We start from the raw sequence: 15938 nt of genomic DNA on the forward strand, positions 1-15938 counted from the left end.
TAAGAGTACTTGGAGCAAGCCCTGAATCCAGTCCTGCTTGGAGAAAGGCTAGAATATTAGGGATGGAAAAACGCACAGGAGGCAGCCCGCGCCCTCTACACCAAGAAAGAAAGACTTTCCAAGTGTAAAGAAATTCTGGCCGAAACGGTTTTACATGCATTAATCATGGTATCTGATACCTCTTGGGAGAACACTGCCTGAGTTAAAAACCCAAGATTCAATGGCCAGGCCATCAAACGTAGGACCCCTGAGTTCTGGTGGTAAAAACGGCCCTTGAGATAGAAGATCTGGACAATTGGGGAGCCGTCACGGAACTCCAGCGAAAAGCTGCACTAGGTCTGCATACCAGGTTCGCCATGGCCAACCCGGAGCGATCAGAATAGCCGGCGCTCCTTCTGACTTGATCTTCTTGATTACCCTCGGGAGCAGCACCAGAGGAGGGACAGATAAGAGAGATGAAACTGGTTCCAAGTAAGTACTAACGCATCCACGGCGATCGCCTGCGGATCTCGGTACCGGGAGACAAGTCTGGGTACCTTGGCATTCCACTTGGACGCCATTAGATCCACATCCAGAGTCCCCCATAGATGGCATATTTGCTGAAATACTTCGGGATGGAGAGACCATACCCTTGACGCCAGACCCGGATGGCTGAGGAAATCTGCCGCCCAGTTCTCTTCGCTCGGGATGTGGACTGCGGGAATCACCGAGTGATTCCTCTCAGCCCAGAACAGAATTTCTTTTACCTCCTGCAAGGCTGCCTTGCTGCGGGAGCCCCCCTGAAGATTTATGCAGGCCACGGCAGTGGTGTAGTCCGATTGAATTCGGACCGGGCGACCCGCCAAAAGATAGCAAAAATAATGCAAAGCTAGTCGAACCGCCCCAATCTCTAAGAGGTAGATGGGGAGATCTGATTCCTGAGGAGACCAACGCCCCTGAGCTGTGTGGTGGAAAAAAAAAAAAAAAACAATGCTCCCCAACGGAGGAGACTGGCGTCAGTTGTGACTTACCAGCCAATAGGTTGGGGGAAAAAGCTTCCCCCCCCAGTAGGGACGAGCTGTTTAATCACCATGAAAGAGACTGCCTAACCTGGGGAGACAACAGAAAAACTGCGGTTAAGAGAGAGTTGATTCTTGTTCCATACTGCTAAGATTGCATGCTGGAGAGGTCGAAGGTGAAGCTGTGCAAATGGTACCGCTTCTACAGCTGCAACCATCCTACCTAACACCCTCATAGAGAATCGGATCGTATGAGGGTACGGTAACTGGAGATTCCTCACCTCCCGCTGAAGGGCTAGGACTTTGTCCTGGGAAGGGATCGACAGGACTTGAGGAGTCGAAAATCACGCCTAGAAATGAAATCCTCCGAGATAGATCTAGGGATGACTTCCTTAAATTTACTAGCCAACCCAGACGAGAAAGGGAGTCTAGAACAAGCTGGCCTTTTACTTGCAAGCCTGAAAGGACGGTCCTTTGATCAGATGATCGTTTATATAAGGCAAGACTACTATCCCTCGAGAGTGCAGAATGGACACCGCAGATAACATGACCTTCGTGAACACCCTGGGAGCGGAGGCCAGCCCGAAGGGTAAAGCCGTGAACTAGAAGTGTAGGTTGTTTAGGGCGAACCGGAGACATCTTTGATAAGAAAAAAAAAAAAATGGGAATATGTAGGCAGACATCCTGAATGTCTATTGAGGCCAAGAACTCTCCCTTTTCCATGAGGCAATAACTGACCAGAGAGATTTCATCCGAAAGTGACGAACGCGGACAAACCTGTTTAAGCGTTTCAGATCCAGAATGGGTCTTACTATCCCGTCCTTTTTGGGTACTACGAAAAGATTGGAATAAAATCCTTGAAACCTTTCTTCTCTTGGAACAGGAGAAATAACCCCGCAGAGATAAAGGGACCCTTTGGAATTGTACTGGTCTTGTCAGTGGGACCCGGACCTGGAAAGAACCGGGGAGAAGGCTGACAGAATAGCTCTATCTTGTAACCTGAAGATACGAGCTCTCCCACCCACTGGTCGTGGATAACTTAAAGCCAGACCTGGAGAAACAAAAGTAGACTTCCGCCTACTCTGTTGGAGGCACTCCAAACACTTTTGAGTCCTAGATTATCTGGATATAGTTGATATATTTCCCCCCTGATGGGCCGTATAGGAGACTCGATTGTCTCGATCCTGATTGGGTCGACCCTGCTCCGCAGAGCCCGATGCTGGAGCCCATCTAGTATTACGAAAGGATCTGAAGCGAGCCTGGAATTGGCGACGCAAAGGCTGTCTAATCCTCTGCTGAGGAGAAAGCTAGCTCTTCCCACCTGTGGAGTTGGAGATAAGCTGATCCAGCTTTTTTTTTTTTTTTTTTCCGAATAAGCCACTCCCCTGGCAGGGTAAGGTTGAAAGACTTTTAGAAGTAGAATCGGCCCATGTACTTAACCAGAGCGCCCTTCTAATGGCAATTGCATTAGCCGCAGCAGAAGATGATACAGTCTGCAGCATCAAAGGATGCATTGATCAGATAGCTACCCACAAGAGCATCTGAGAAAAACATTTCTGACAGCTCTGCTGGCAAATCCCTTTCTTGAAGAGCCTTTGTTAAAGACTCTGACCAAGACAATATAGCCTTAGTAACCCAAGTTGCTGCAAAAGAGGGAAAAAATGCTGAACTTGAAGCCTCAAAAATTGGAACTAGTTAAGCTCTCTATAAGACGATCCGTAGGATCCTTAATGGACAAGCCATTAGGGAGCGATAGCAAAGTGCTAGAGGCTAAACGAGACACCGGGGGATCTACTGAAGGATCTTCTGCCCATTTACTACATAACTCAGTAGCAAAGGAATACCTAGCCTTCAAAGTGTTTTTTTTTTTTTCCTGCTCCGATAAAAAGCTTGTCCGGGAGCTCCCGATTCCGAATCAGGTCCTCAAACTCGGGGAGAGAGGAAAAAAACCCCATAGGACCAATTGGCCCGCTAAAATGAGACCTTGTGATCAGAGGGTAAGGCGAGTTCGTCTTCTAACCCCAGGAACTGAATTGACAGTCTCAATCAGGCTATCGACAGACTCCTGAAACCCCGGAGCCTCAAAGATAAGGGAAACTTCTGACTCATAGTCTGTCTCAATTTCTCCGCCTCTACTGAGGAAGGCGAGCAAGATACGGACCTCCAGGGTGCCGAAGCCCCAGACGGCCCGAGCGACGCTGTGCGAACTTGCTTTCCACGCGTCTGTCTAGTTTGAGCGCGGCCCTGCAGGCCGAAGGCTTTTGAGACCCTGAGGCCTTCTCTGAGACAGATGGGCTGCAGACCCTGACCGCCGGGGTCTGAACGGACTTGATTGCTTCAGTTAGAAAAGTCCCAGCCTTTGCATGACGGGCAGGAGCTGGAGAGATTGCTGGGGAACTCGGGGGGGCTCCTGAGCGCGTTCAGAGTCGCAGACCTCACAGAGACGATTGCTCTGGGCATACGGGAGGGCAGCACGGCAAGCTACACAAACGGTATATAGCACCGTGTGAGACTTGACCTATCTAGACATAGTGATTCTGTAAAAGCTATAACCAGGGCTTTAGACTGGGAAAACAGCGCTTCAACTGTCAGGCTGGAGGGGGAAGCACTTACCCCAGTCCTGTGATGCAGTGTGGAACCGAACACAAAATGTGCCGCCTTGATCCCCAGCTGTCTTCAGGGGGCAGAAACGCCATGATTGCAGCGTTGGAGAGGCCTGTAGTAGGCCGAAGCCGGGACCTCGATTTTCCCCAGCATGGAGAGGAGAGGGCGGACCGGAAGTAAACGCGCCGGAGGGGGCGGAGCCTCACAGCGCGGTTTGTTCTGGGTGGAAGCTGGGCCAGAATGACCCGGAAGAGCACCCGGGACGCCAGGCCGGAGCCTGGAGCCCCTGAAAGGCCGCGGCGCCGGCCGCACTGTACTGCTGCGGCGCCGACTAGCGCCGGACGAGCCGCAGCGCTGAAGGGAGACTGCGGAGCCGCTCATTACCTGGCGCCGATCGGCGCAGGGACGCCTGGAGCTGCCTAGGAGGTAAAAATCGCTTGCATCAGGAGCCCCTTTCCTATCCGTCCCCTATTTTTGCAAGCTGAACCCTCTGAGAAAAGAGGGCTAGCGGGGGAGGGCAGAGAATATGACTCTGTGTTAACCCTAGCTCCATTTTCCACCTTTGGGAAAAGGAGAGGGACCGTCCACCACCCCTCTAACACCACAGCAGAACTTAGGTGTAGAAATCAGGGGGATCACACGGACATCAGAGAGCACCTGTACAGCCTATGGTCTTAAATACCTTAGGGTGGTCAGGGCCAAGTCCGGAGTGCAATCCCACGTCGCGGGAAAGGATACGTGGAGATACTCGCACGTGCTTGCCCGTTGCTGGTTTGGGAAGATCGGACCCTCAAAAGGATCCGTCGCCCCTCTCAATCCATATGAAGTTTGAAAGAAATAAGGGTCCGAGGATCCGGGACCCAGAGGTGTGCCTCCTTCAGACACTAAGCAAGAACTGGATTCTCTGGTAGCCAGTGTCAGGGTGTATACGACGGAGGAGGAGCTAACTTTTTTTTATGTCTACTTAGTGTCAGCCTCCTGGCGGCAGAAGCATACACCCACAGTCCTGTGTCCCCCAATGAGGCGAAGGAGAAAGTTCGGTGTCTAATATGACCCCAAGACAGCGGGCAAGCTGTTTGGGAGTTATGGTTGAACCCTCCAGGGTAATTTCGATGTTGGGTAGAGTATGGTTAGTAGAAGGGAGAAACACAAGTAGTTCAGTTTTGGAGAGATTTAGTTTCAGATAGAGGGAGGACATGATGTTAGAGACAGCAGACAGACAATCCTTGGTGTTTTGAATTAGGGTTAGGGTGATGTCGGGGGAAGAAGTGTATAACTGGGTGTCATCAGCATAGAGATGGTACTGGAACCCAAATCTGCTGATTGTTTGTCCAATAGGGGCAGTGTGTAGAGAGAAAAGGAGGGGGCCCAGGACTGAGCCCTGCGAAACCCCGACAGTAAGGGGACGAGGAGAGGAAGAGGAGCCGGCAAAAGATAGTGAAGGAGCGGTCAGAGAGGTAGGAGGAGAACCAGGAGAGGGCTGTGTCCTTGAGGCCTATAGAGTGGAGCATAGTGAGAAGGAGCTGGTGATCCATCAAATGCGGCAGAGAGATCCAGGAGAATCAGCAGAGAGCAATGACCTTTGGATTTAGCTGTTATTAGATCATTAGAGACTTTAGTGAGGGCAGTTTCAGTGGAGTGTAAAGAGAAGAAACCAGATTGTAAGGGGTCAAGAAGAGAGTTATCCGAGAGATAGCGGGTTAGACGGGAGTGAACCAAGCGTTCCAGAGATGAAGGAAAGGTTAGAGACAGGTCTGTAGTTAGCAGTGCGGTTCTGGTCCAGGGATGGCTTTTTAAGCAAAGGGGTAATGATGGCATGTTTAACCCTGCTGTTGTCTTCGGTCAAAAACGACCGACCTTGAACTTCAATATTCTTTAAAATATTCAAGATGCGGCTCTGAAACCTGTGGCCGACCGACCCATCCTCATTTAAGTCAATAAACCACAAGTTTCAGAACCGCATCTTGAACACCCCAAAAAATACCAAAGTTCAAAATGGGTCTCCCCAGATCGAAGACAACAGCAGGGTTAAATAATGTGGATTATGGAGTGATTTCCTTTATAATTATGGGTATACTGGGTTGCATCATTATCCCTGGATGGCTTCAGATGCCAGGTTAGTACGGATATGTCATGCTACAGTCATAAGACACGTGTGCTGCTGTACACTTCAGTGAGGTTCTGTACACTGCCATACCAGTTATCAGCTGGTTATTTTCCATGAATATTACCATTTAAACAGTCTTGTTTCATCATGGATTTGGGACTATTTTAATTTTTCCCTAACTTAGGATGTGCTGCATGAATAAGTCGCCAGCTGTCACCTCTCATTTTCTTTTCATATGTACTCTAAATACAGGGCAAATTGCATACCCCCTTCTTTGTGTGTGTCCTGGGCGCATATAATATATAAAAACTCTCCAAATTTGTCTGGATTAGCTATAAATTCACTGGCGATCGACAAGTTTGCCACCTTGTGTAGAATATTCTTAGCTCTTCTGGGCCCAGATTTTAGTCCTCTAGCAATCATAAAGTGATGATGTTATGCCAGCATTGTGATTTCTACTTCCACTAGGTGTCACTATCATAGACGGCTTTCTTTGGAGAGCTAAAGTGTCATTATAAGGGTACCGTCACACTATAACATTTCGATCGCTACGACGGTACGATTCGTGACGTTCCAGCGATATCGTTACGATATCGCTGTGTCTGACACGCAGCAGCGATCAGGGATCCTGCTGAGAATCGTACGTCGTAGCAGATCGTTTAGAACTTTCTTTCATCGCTGGATCTCCCGCTGTCATCGCTAGATCGGTGTGTGTGACACCGATCTAGCGATCTAGCGATGCGATCCAGCGATGCGTTCGCTTGTAACCAGGGTAAACATCGGGTAACTAAGCGCAGGACCGCGCTTAGTTACCCGATGTTTACCCTGGTTACAAGCGTTAAACTAAAAAAAAACAAACAGCACATACTTACATTCTGGTGTCCGTCAGGTCCCTTGCCGTCTCTGCTTCCCCCACTGTGACTGCCGGCCGTAAAGTGAAAGCAGAGCACAGCGGCTGTGCTTTCACTTTCACTTTACGGCCGGCAGTCACTGAGTGCGGGAAGCAGACTGCAAGGGACCTGACGGACACCAGAATGTAAGTATGTGCTGTTTGTTTTTTTTTAGTTTAACGCTTGTAACCAGGGTAAACATCGGGTAACTAAGCGCGGTCCTGCGCTTAGTTACCCAATGTTTACCCTGGTTACCCAGGGACCTCGGCATCGTTGGTTGCTGGAGAGCTGTCTGTGTGACAGCTCCCCAGCGACCACACTACGATTTACCTACGATCACGGCCAGGTCATATCGCTGGTCGTGATCGTAGGTAAATCGTATAGTGTGACGGTACCCTAAGGACGGATCTAGTGTGCAGGGTGGATGCTTGCAAGTTTCCATTACCCACGGCTGTAGAAGGAAATGCAACGATTCCAGCCACTGGCAATAAAACAGATTATTGGATCTTCACAAAAAAATAAATATATATATAATAATATATATAATTTTTTTTTTATTATTAATATACATATAAATATATATAATTATTTTTGTATTATTAATATATACATATAAATATATATTTAAATTAAAAAAAAAAACATTTTATTAACCCCTTTCTGACATCTGACGTACTATCCCGTCGAGGTGGGGTGGGCCCGTATGACCACCGACGGGATAGTACGTCATAGCAATCGGCTGCGCTCACCGGGGGAGCGCGGCCGGGTGTCAGCTGCCTATCGCAGCTGACATCCGGCACAATATGCCAGGAGCGGTCACGGACTGCTTCCGGCACATTAACCCCCTGCACACCGCGATCAAACATGATCGCGGTGTGCCGGCGGTACAGGGAAGCATCACGCAGGGAGGGGGCTCCCTGTGTGCTTCCCTGAGCCCCCCGAAGGTCTCTTACCTCCTTCCTCGCTGCAGGCCCCGGATCCAAAATGGCCGCAGCATCCGGGTCCTGCAGGGAGGGAGGTGGCTTCACAGCGCCTGCTCAGAGCAGGCACTGTGAAGCCTGGAGCTGTGCATGTCAGATCGCTGATCTGACACAGTACACAGCAAATACATTTCTTTAAATAAAAAAAAAACAATAAGTACACATATTTATTATCGCCACGTCCGTAACAACCCCACCTATAAAACTGTCCCGCTAGTTAACCCCCTTTAGTGAACGCGGTAAAAAGAGGCAAAAAACGCTTTATCATACCGCCAAACAAAAAGTGGAATAACACGCGATCAAAAAGACAAATATAAATAATCATGGTACCGCTGAAAACGTCATCTTGTCCCGCAAAAAACGAGCCGCCATACAGCATCAGCAAAAAATAAGTTAGTCCTCAGAATAAAGCGATGCAAAAATGATTATTTTTTTCTATAAAATAGTTTTTATCGTATAAAAGCGTCAAAACATAAAAAAAAGATATAAATGAGGTATCGCTGTAATCGTACTGACCTGAAGAATAAAACTGCTTTATCCATTTTACCAAACGCGGAACTGTATAAACGCCTCCCCCAAAAGAAATTCATGAATAGCTGGTTTTTGGTCATTCTGCCTCACAAAAATTGGAATAAAAAGCGATCAAAAATTGTCACGTGCCCGAAATTGTTACCAATAAAAACGTCAACTCGTCCTGCAAAAAACAAGACCTCACATGACTCTGTGGACCAAAATATGGAAAAATTATAGCTCTCAAAATGTGGTAATGCAAAAAATATTTTTTGCAATAAAAAGCGTCTTTCAGTGTGTGATGGCTGCCAATCATAAAAATCCGCTAAAAAACCCGCTATAAAAGTAAATCAAACCCCCCTTCATCACCCCCTTAGTTAGGGAAAAATTTAAAAATTTTTAAAAATGTATTTATTTCCATTTTCCCGTTTAGGGTTGGGGTTAAGGCTAAGGTTAGGGCTAGGGTTGGGGTTAGGGTCGGGGTTAAGGCTAAAGTTAGGGTTGGGGCTAGGGTTAAGGCTAAAGTTAGGGTTGGGGCTAAAGTTAGGGTTAGGGTTTGTATTATATTTACGTTTGGGAATAGGGTTGGGATTAGGGTTAGGGGTGTTTCAGGGTTAGGGGTGTGTTTAGGGTTACCTTTTGAGATTAGGGGTATGTTTGGATTAGGGTTTCAGTTATAATTGGGGGGTTTCCAATGTTTAGGCGCATCAGGGGCTCTCCAAACGCGACATGGCGTCCGATCTCAATTCCAGCTAATTCTGCGTTGAAAAAGTAAAACCGTGCTCCTTCCCTTCAAAGCTCTCCCATGTGCCTAAACAGGAGTTTACCCCAACATATGGGGTATCAGCGTACTCAGGACACATTGGACAACAACTTTTGGGGTCCAATTTCTCCTTTTACCCTTGGGAAAATACAAAACTGGGGGCTAAAAAATAATTTTTGTGGGGGGAAAAAGATTTTTTTATTTTCACGGCTCTGCGTTATAAACTGTAGTGAAACACTTGGGGGTTCAAAGCTCTCACAACACATCTAGATAAGTTCCTTGGGGGGGTCTAGTTCCCAATATGGGGTCACTTGTGAGGGGTTTCTACGGTTTAGGTACATTAGGGGCTCTGCAAACGCAATGTGACGCCTGCAGACCAATCCATCTGAGTCTGCATTCCAAATGATGCTCCTTCCCTTCCGAGCTCTGCCATGCGCTCAAACAGTGGTTTACCCCCACATATGGGGTATCGGCGTACTCAGGACAAATTGTACAACAACTTTTGGGGTCCATTTTCTCCTGTTACCCTTGGTAAAATAAAACAAATTGGAGCTAAAGTAAATGTTTTGGGAAAAAAAGTTAAATGTTCATTTTTATTTAAACATTCCAAAAATTCCTGTGAAACACCTGAAGGGTTAATAAACTTCTTGAATGTGGTTTTCAGCACCTTGAGGGGTGCAGTTTTTAGAATGGTGTCACACTTGGGTATTTTATATCATATAGACCCCTCAAAATGACTTCAAATGTGATGTGGTCCCTAAAAAAAAATGGTGTTGTAAAAATGAGAAATTGCTGGTCAACTTTTAACCCTTATAACTCCCTAACAAAAAAAAATTTGGTTCCAAAATTGTGCTGATGTAAAGTAGACATGTGGGAAATGTTACTTATTAAGTATTTTGTGTGACATATCTCCGTGATTTAATTGTATAAAAATTCAGAGTTGGAAAATTGCGAAACTTTCGCCAAATTTCCGTTTTTTTTACAAATAAACGCAGGTAATATCAAAGAAATTTTACCACTATCATGAAGTACAATATGTCATGAGAAAACAGTGTCAGAATCACTGGGATCCGTTGAAGCGTTCCAGAGTTATAACCTCATAAAGGGACAGTGGTCAGAATTGTAAAAATTGGCCCGGTCATTAACGTGCAAACCACCCTTGGGGGTAAAGGGGTTAATATATAGAAAAAAAGTTACACAAGATTGCATACGCTGTGATATAATATACTGATTGATGTTGGGCTGGTTCCACGCTGCTGATCTGTCCCTCTACTTTAAAGTCCCCAAACTGTATAGTCACCCCTTACATCATTATAGTCCAAACTGGGACTGCTACTAGCTAACCCCCTTAAAGGGAACCTGTCACCCCGAAAATCGCGGGTGAGGTAATCCCACCGTCATCAGGGGCTTATCTGCAGCATTCTGTAATGCTGTAGATAAGCCCCCGATGTTACCTGAAAGAGGAGAAAAAGACGTTATATTATACTCACCCAGGGGCGGTCCCGCTGCTGGTCAGGTCGGATGGGCGTCTCCGGTCCGCTGCGGCGCCTCCTATCTTCTTTCCATGACGTCCTCTTCTGATCTTCAGCCACGGCTCCGGCGCAGGCGTACTTTGCTCTGCCCTGTTGAGGGCAGACAAAGTACTGCAGTGCGCAGGCGCCGGGCCTCTGACCTTTCCGGCGCCTGCGCACTGCAGTACTATCCTCTGCCCTCAACAGAGCAGAGCAAAGTACGCCTGCGCCGGAGCCGTGGCTGAAGATCAGAAGAGGACGTCATGGAAAGAAGATAGGAGGCGCCGCAGCGGACCGGAGACGCCCATCCGACCTGACCAGCAACGGGACCGCCCCTGGGTGAGTATAATCTAACGTCTTTTTCTCCTTTTTCAGGTAACATCGGGGGCTTATCTACAGCATTACAGAATGCTGCAGATAAGCCCCTGATGCCGGTGGGATTACCTCACCCGCGATTTTCGGGGTGACAGGTTCCCTTTAAGTGTATAATGGACAGTAAAATATAATGGATGTGCTGAATAAAAGTAATGAAATGTACCGCTCTGCTGTAAAGTTCCAATTCCCTGGCTGCGGGGAAGAGTGCATGTAGTACTGTTATAAACTATTCATGTCCTTGGAACAGCTTGTATTGAGAGAGTAACTGATTTATGTTCCTTAACGGGAATCTGTCAGCAGGTTTTTGCAATGTAATCTGACAGCAGTATGATGTGGGGACAGAGATGCTGACTCCAGCAATGATCACTGCAGAAGTCATGTGGTACAGTGTTCTCTGCTGCAGTTGTAGCAGAGCTGAGATGTTGTTGTGTATAACCCCAACCACACCACAGCTCTGTGTACATTGTATAGTGACAGAAAGCTGCTCATCAGTGGTGGCCGGGATTGTATGGAAATGCCTGAGGACAGTTGTCCTGTAGTGATCTACTGCTGATAGAATCGGTGTTTTATCAACCCTGCCCAGTAAGTGACACATTGCTAGAATTGGGCTCTCAAACTACATGGCAAACCTTGGTGACCGATTTACCTTTTTTAAAGGAGTTGTTCGGAACTTAGGAAAGATCGTCAATATCTGATTGGTGTGTGACACTTGGCACCCCATCAGTTGTGGAGCTGCACAGATCAATCAGTTGCATTGTGACCCCGGCTGGGTACTTACTACACATTCCCCCCTCTGATTGATTAGAATTGGCCACACTGGGAACAGCTGCTCCTCAGGGGGTGCCGGGCGTCGTACCCCCAACGATCACATATTGGTGGAGAGAGGTCATCAATAAAAGTCCCGGGCAACCCTTTTAATTATACATTTGACTTGTTAATTTATAATTGTGGAATACGTTCATCCTAACAAATCCCACATATATATTTTTCTTTCAGTTGCTGAGTGATGTCGGACAGTGAAGTGAGAAGGTATGATCACATCTTTACTATTTTATTCTTAAAGCAATGATTAAAAGGAACCTGTCTGCAGGATTTACCCCTGTAAGCCATTAACAGCACTGCATGTGTGTGTTACAACCCTTTTAGTGACTTGTCAATTTTTTTTTTTTTTTTTTTTCCATTTTGGCTTTTTTCCCCCCAATTTTTCATTTTATCTTTCTGTTGCTATATGAGGTTTTTTTTTGTTTTTTTTTGTATAAGTTTTAATTTTGAATGAAACAATTGATTTTGCAATATAATGTTGCATCAAAAAATTCCAGGTAGGGTGGAATTGTAAAAAAAGCAAAACAAAAACAAATTACACCAGTCCACCATTTATTTATTTTTTGGGAGGTTGTTTTTACAGCTTAATTGTGCTGGGGGAAAAAAATGACTGGCAACATGATCCATCTGGTCACATCTGATGATGCCAAACATCTAAGGTTCTTATATTTTACAAAAGTGCAAAAGGTGATTTTGAACTCTCCTATTGATGGAGCTGTGAGGGTTTGTTTTTATGCACATTGAGCTGCAGTTTTTATAAATGCCATTTTTGGAGTGCCTACAAAGTTTTGATCACTTTTTATTGCATTTTCAGGGTGGTGGAGAGGCAGGCTAGTGACAAAAACAAACAAAAAAAAAATCGGGGATACATTTTTTTTTCTCTCTCCTTTTTAATATTTTAATGTTTATATTAAATCATGTTGTATTTTGATAGATCGAACCCTTATGAATATTCCAATATGAAGAATGTTTTCATTTTTTTTATATTACTTTGTTTTAGAGCATGAAAAACGCAGTAATTTAAATTTTTTTTCCCCTTACTTTTTTCACTTTGATATTGAAGTGCCTAGTGTAATTGATGTTCTGTGAAGCCCAGCCAGAAACTGGGCTTCATAAAAGGTCCAGGATGTCATTCATAGGAGCATTGTGCAGGACTCCAATTCGATAGTAAGGCATTGACTGCCCACAATTGTTTAGGGGGTGCTGGTGTATGAGTGAGTGACTGCAGCATTTAAAAGGTTAAACGTCAGTGAATGAAGCTAGATCCAGTCAGTGCAAATACTGGTTATGTAACACCGCTCACACCTGATTGATATTGCGCGGGCTCAGTTCCTGAGCACGATACATACAGCACATGACCCATGTCAAAAATGTTTGTCATAAGTCGTTAAGGGGTTAGCACGGATTTCTGTCATCCCCAGAGTTTCTATAAAGTTCCCTGCGTGTTTGGAAGTCGATTCTACTAATCTCAAGCCCAAAGAGGTGTTTCATGTCCCAGCAAGGCCCTCTCCACCTCTTTTCTACGCAAAAGCGGCATGCCTGCACTGTTCTCATAGAGCATCGCCCTGTAGCCTTCATTTCCGAAGTCGGGGCTAATACTGCACATTGATGGCGGAAGCGGAAAGGCCTTATTGGGACGTCAAGCATACCTTTATGTGCACAATATTGTCAGAATGGGCTATACTGTAAAGCAATGGGTGGCCTTTATGTATAGTCTAATTATATTATGAGGCACCACCATATTCAATAGTTTGTTTGTTTTTTTTGCTTGGGGTATGTGAACACAATCAATAAACAGTGCTGGTTGGACGCTGCATACTTGTGCAGCGTCCAGATGATACAGCATAGTGGATGAGATTTCAAGAAGTCCCATGCCCACTATGCATCCAGACACGCCCGCGGCTTGCCCATGGAGACGGACATGCGACGCGTCTTTCCAGACTGTCTCCACAAGATAAATTTCACACATAGAATGTATTGGACGCAGTGAATCCAGGCTGTTCAGTGATCACATGTGGAGTCATCTGCGTTCAATAGACGGCAGCGAACATGTGCTACATCCACAGCGCTGCCAGTTCCGGATTGTGGGCACATAGCGCTAGAGAGCTTTAGCTAAACACTGGTAATAATGGGAAACCGTATTAAATGACACTCGCAGTGCTTTCATTAGCTTACAGGGTAGATCCTACTGATCGGTTCCCTATTTTAAATTCGAACACCTTTTGGTGAACGAGTGGGATTTGGTTTAATAACAATTTAATCTAACTGGCCCTCCATTATGGACGCAAATGTGAAAGATGCCGCTGCCTTCTCCTGCAGGCTGCTTCTTGTCCTGAAAACCTGAAAATTCAGCTATCATAGGGAGGGTTTATGACATGTATTATGCTCTTCCAGACCTTAATTGAGGTCTGTTCCTGTATTTTAGTTTTGTTCAACTTATGAAATAAAAACCATAGCTGAGGCCTAGAAAAATGAAGCTAAGGTAGTGTTTTTTTTTTTGCAGTGGTTACTAATGGAGAAGTTACACTTCATTCCCAAAAATAGCAAATACCTCTATAATAAATGATTTTTCCATTTTTGCCTTAAGTTGGTTTGAGAAACTGCTGATCATTTCCAGTGACTGCTGTGGTGAAGCGCATTGGCTCCATGTCACATATTACTGTAGTATTTGCACCTGTCCTGTTACTTTCCATGTGATATTATCTATGTAAATGTTGCACAAGAGCAGGGTGTTGTCCTGATTAGATCACTGGCTCTTTTAACTAACTGGTCATCAAGAACAGATAACTTATAATCTATTTTTTTTCTCTCACCAGAACCACCTATTGAAAACCGAGATATTTTGTATAACTTTTACAATGGCATCAAAGTCTTCGTTACTGAAAGTAATACTTTTGGGAGATGGCGGTGTGGGGAAGAGTTCTCTGATGAATCGGTACGTTACCAACAAGTTTGATACCCACTTATTTCACACGATAGGAGTCGAGTTCTTGAACAAGGAGCTTGAGGTGGACAATCACATGGTCACCATGCAGATCTGGGACACCGCAGGCCAGGAACGGTTCAGGAGCTTGAGGACCCCTTTCTACAGGGGATCTGACTGTTGTCTGCTCACGTTTAGTGTAGATGACTTGCAAAGCTTTCAGAACTTAAACAACTGGAAGAAAGAATTCATCTACTATGCTGACGTCAAAGACCCAGACAGTTTCCCATTTGTGGTTTTGGGAAACAAAATTGATATCACTGAACGTCAAGTATCCATTGAAGAAGCACAGAATTGGTGTAGGGACAATGGGAACCATCCGTATTTTGAGACAAGCGCAAAAGATGCCACCAATGTGGCCTCTGCATTTGAAGAAGCTGTCAGAAGGGTTCTGGCTATTGAAGAAAGATCGGACCAGCTGATCCACAATGACACAGTTAATCTACATAGAAAACCCAAGTCTAGTTCAGCATGCTGTTGACTAACACTCGACGCACAACAGCTACTGCAGCCGGTGGAGCCATTCATCATGCAAGAAGAAGCCCACCAGGTCATCACACTGGAGTTTCATTAATAATTCTAATAAGACCACTTAATGGAGAAGCCATAGACATTGCAAGAGGTATCACTTGTGGGAGGAAATGTCACACGTTTTGTGTACTTCAAATTAATATGTATTAATGTAACTAACAAGTTTTATTGTAATGGCATAAGCAAAGAGAAACCTCTCCTAAAGGTTATGGCCTTGTGTCCATGATTATTTATATGCAGTCAGAAAAGCAGGACTTATTTCTACTAATGATACTTAACCACCCCCCCCGCCATTCTCCCCTCTGCAGTTTACTCTGTTCTCTACTTAATGGCTACTTGTCGTTAATTCTGTTGGACTTATTACCAACAGAATTTGGCCACTGTTTGGTACTGTCCCACATTCTAGACTTTTTAAAATTATTTTCATTATAATTAACTTTATTTAATTTGGTCTTCATTAGCTTTTGTGGGAAGACAATGACTGTGTGAGGGCCTCTGCCATTGTGCTGTAAGTGATGACGTTCTCATACTGCCTAGGGATCAAAGACCCTCAATGTGCTGAATGTTATCACTGACTTTGTAGTAGGTGTTGTGGGAGAATGAACGGTTTCTATGGACATAGAGCAATCATTCTCTGCAGCTTCCCAACTTGGTGGATTACAGGAAGAACAAGAGAAAACAAACTAGAGCATACAATATAGTTGTCATATCGAAGAGCGCGTTCCTCCACAGCATAAGCCTGCAGTTGTTGTACACTTAGTCATGGGTCTGGCTCCACTGTCTGCTTGTGTGGTAAGAGGGTATATTGGGAGTACTGGAGTTGCACATGCTAGAGAGGGAAAGGAGTTACTGCAATGCAGGGCA

General features: G+C 45.4%; 1 protein-coding gene across 1 annotated transcript in view; it reads left to right on the top strand.

The window, feature by feature from the left end:
• RAB9A (RAB9A, member RAS oncogene family) overlaps nt 1–15520 on the top strand; it is a 53135-nt gene extending 37615 nt beyond the window's left edge. The window contains exons 2-3 of the mRNA XM_069757701.1: nt 11735–11767; nt 14377–15520. Coding sequence (XP_069613802.1) covers nt 14419–15024 — 606 coding nt within the window. The 5' untranslated portion in view covers nt 11735–11767; nt 14377–14418 and the 3' untranslated portion in view covers nt 15025–15520. The remainder of the gene's footprint in view (nt 1–11734; nt 11768–14376) is intronic.
• The last annotated feature ends 418 nt before the right edge of the window (nt 15521–15938 follow it).

Source organism: Ranitomeya imitator, chromosome 3, assembly GCF_032444005.1.
Source record: "Ranitomeya imitator isolate aRanImi1 chromosome 3, aRanImi1.pri, whole genome shotgun sequence".
NCBI classification, from domain to species: domain Eukaryota; kingdom Metazoa; phylum Chordata; class Amphibia; order Anura; family Dendrobatidae; genus Ranitomeya; species Ranitomeya imitator.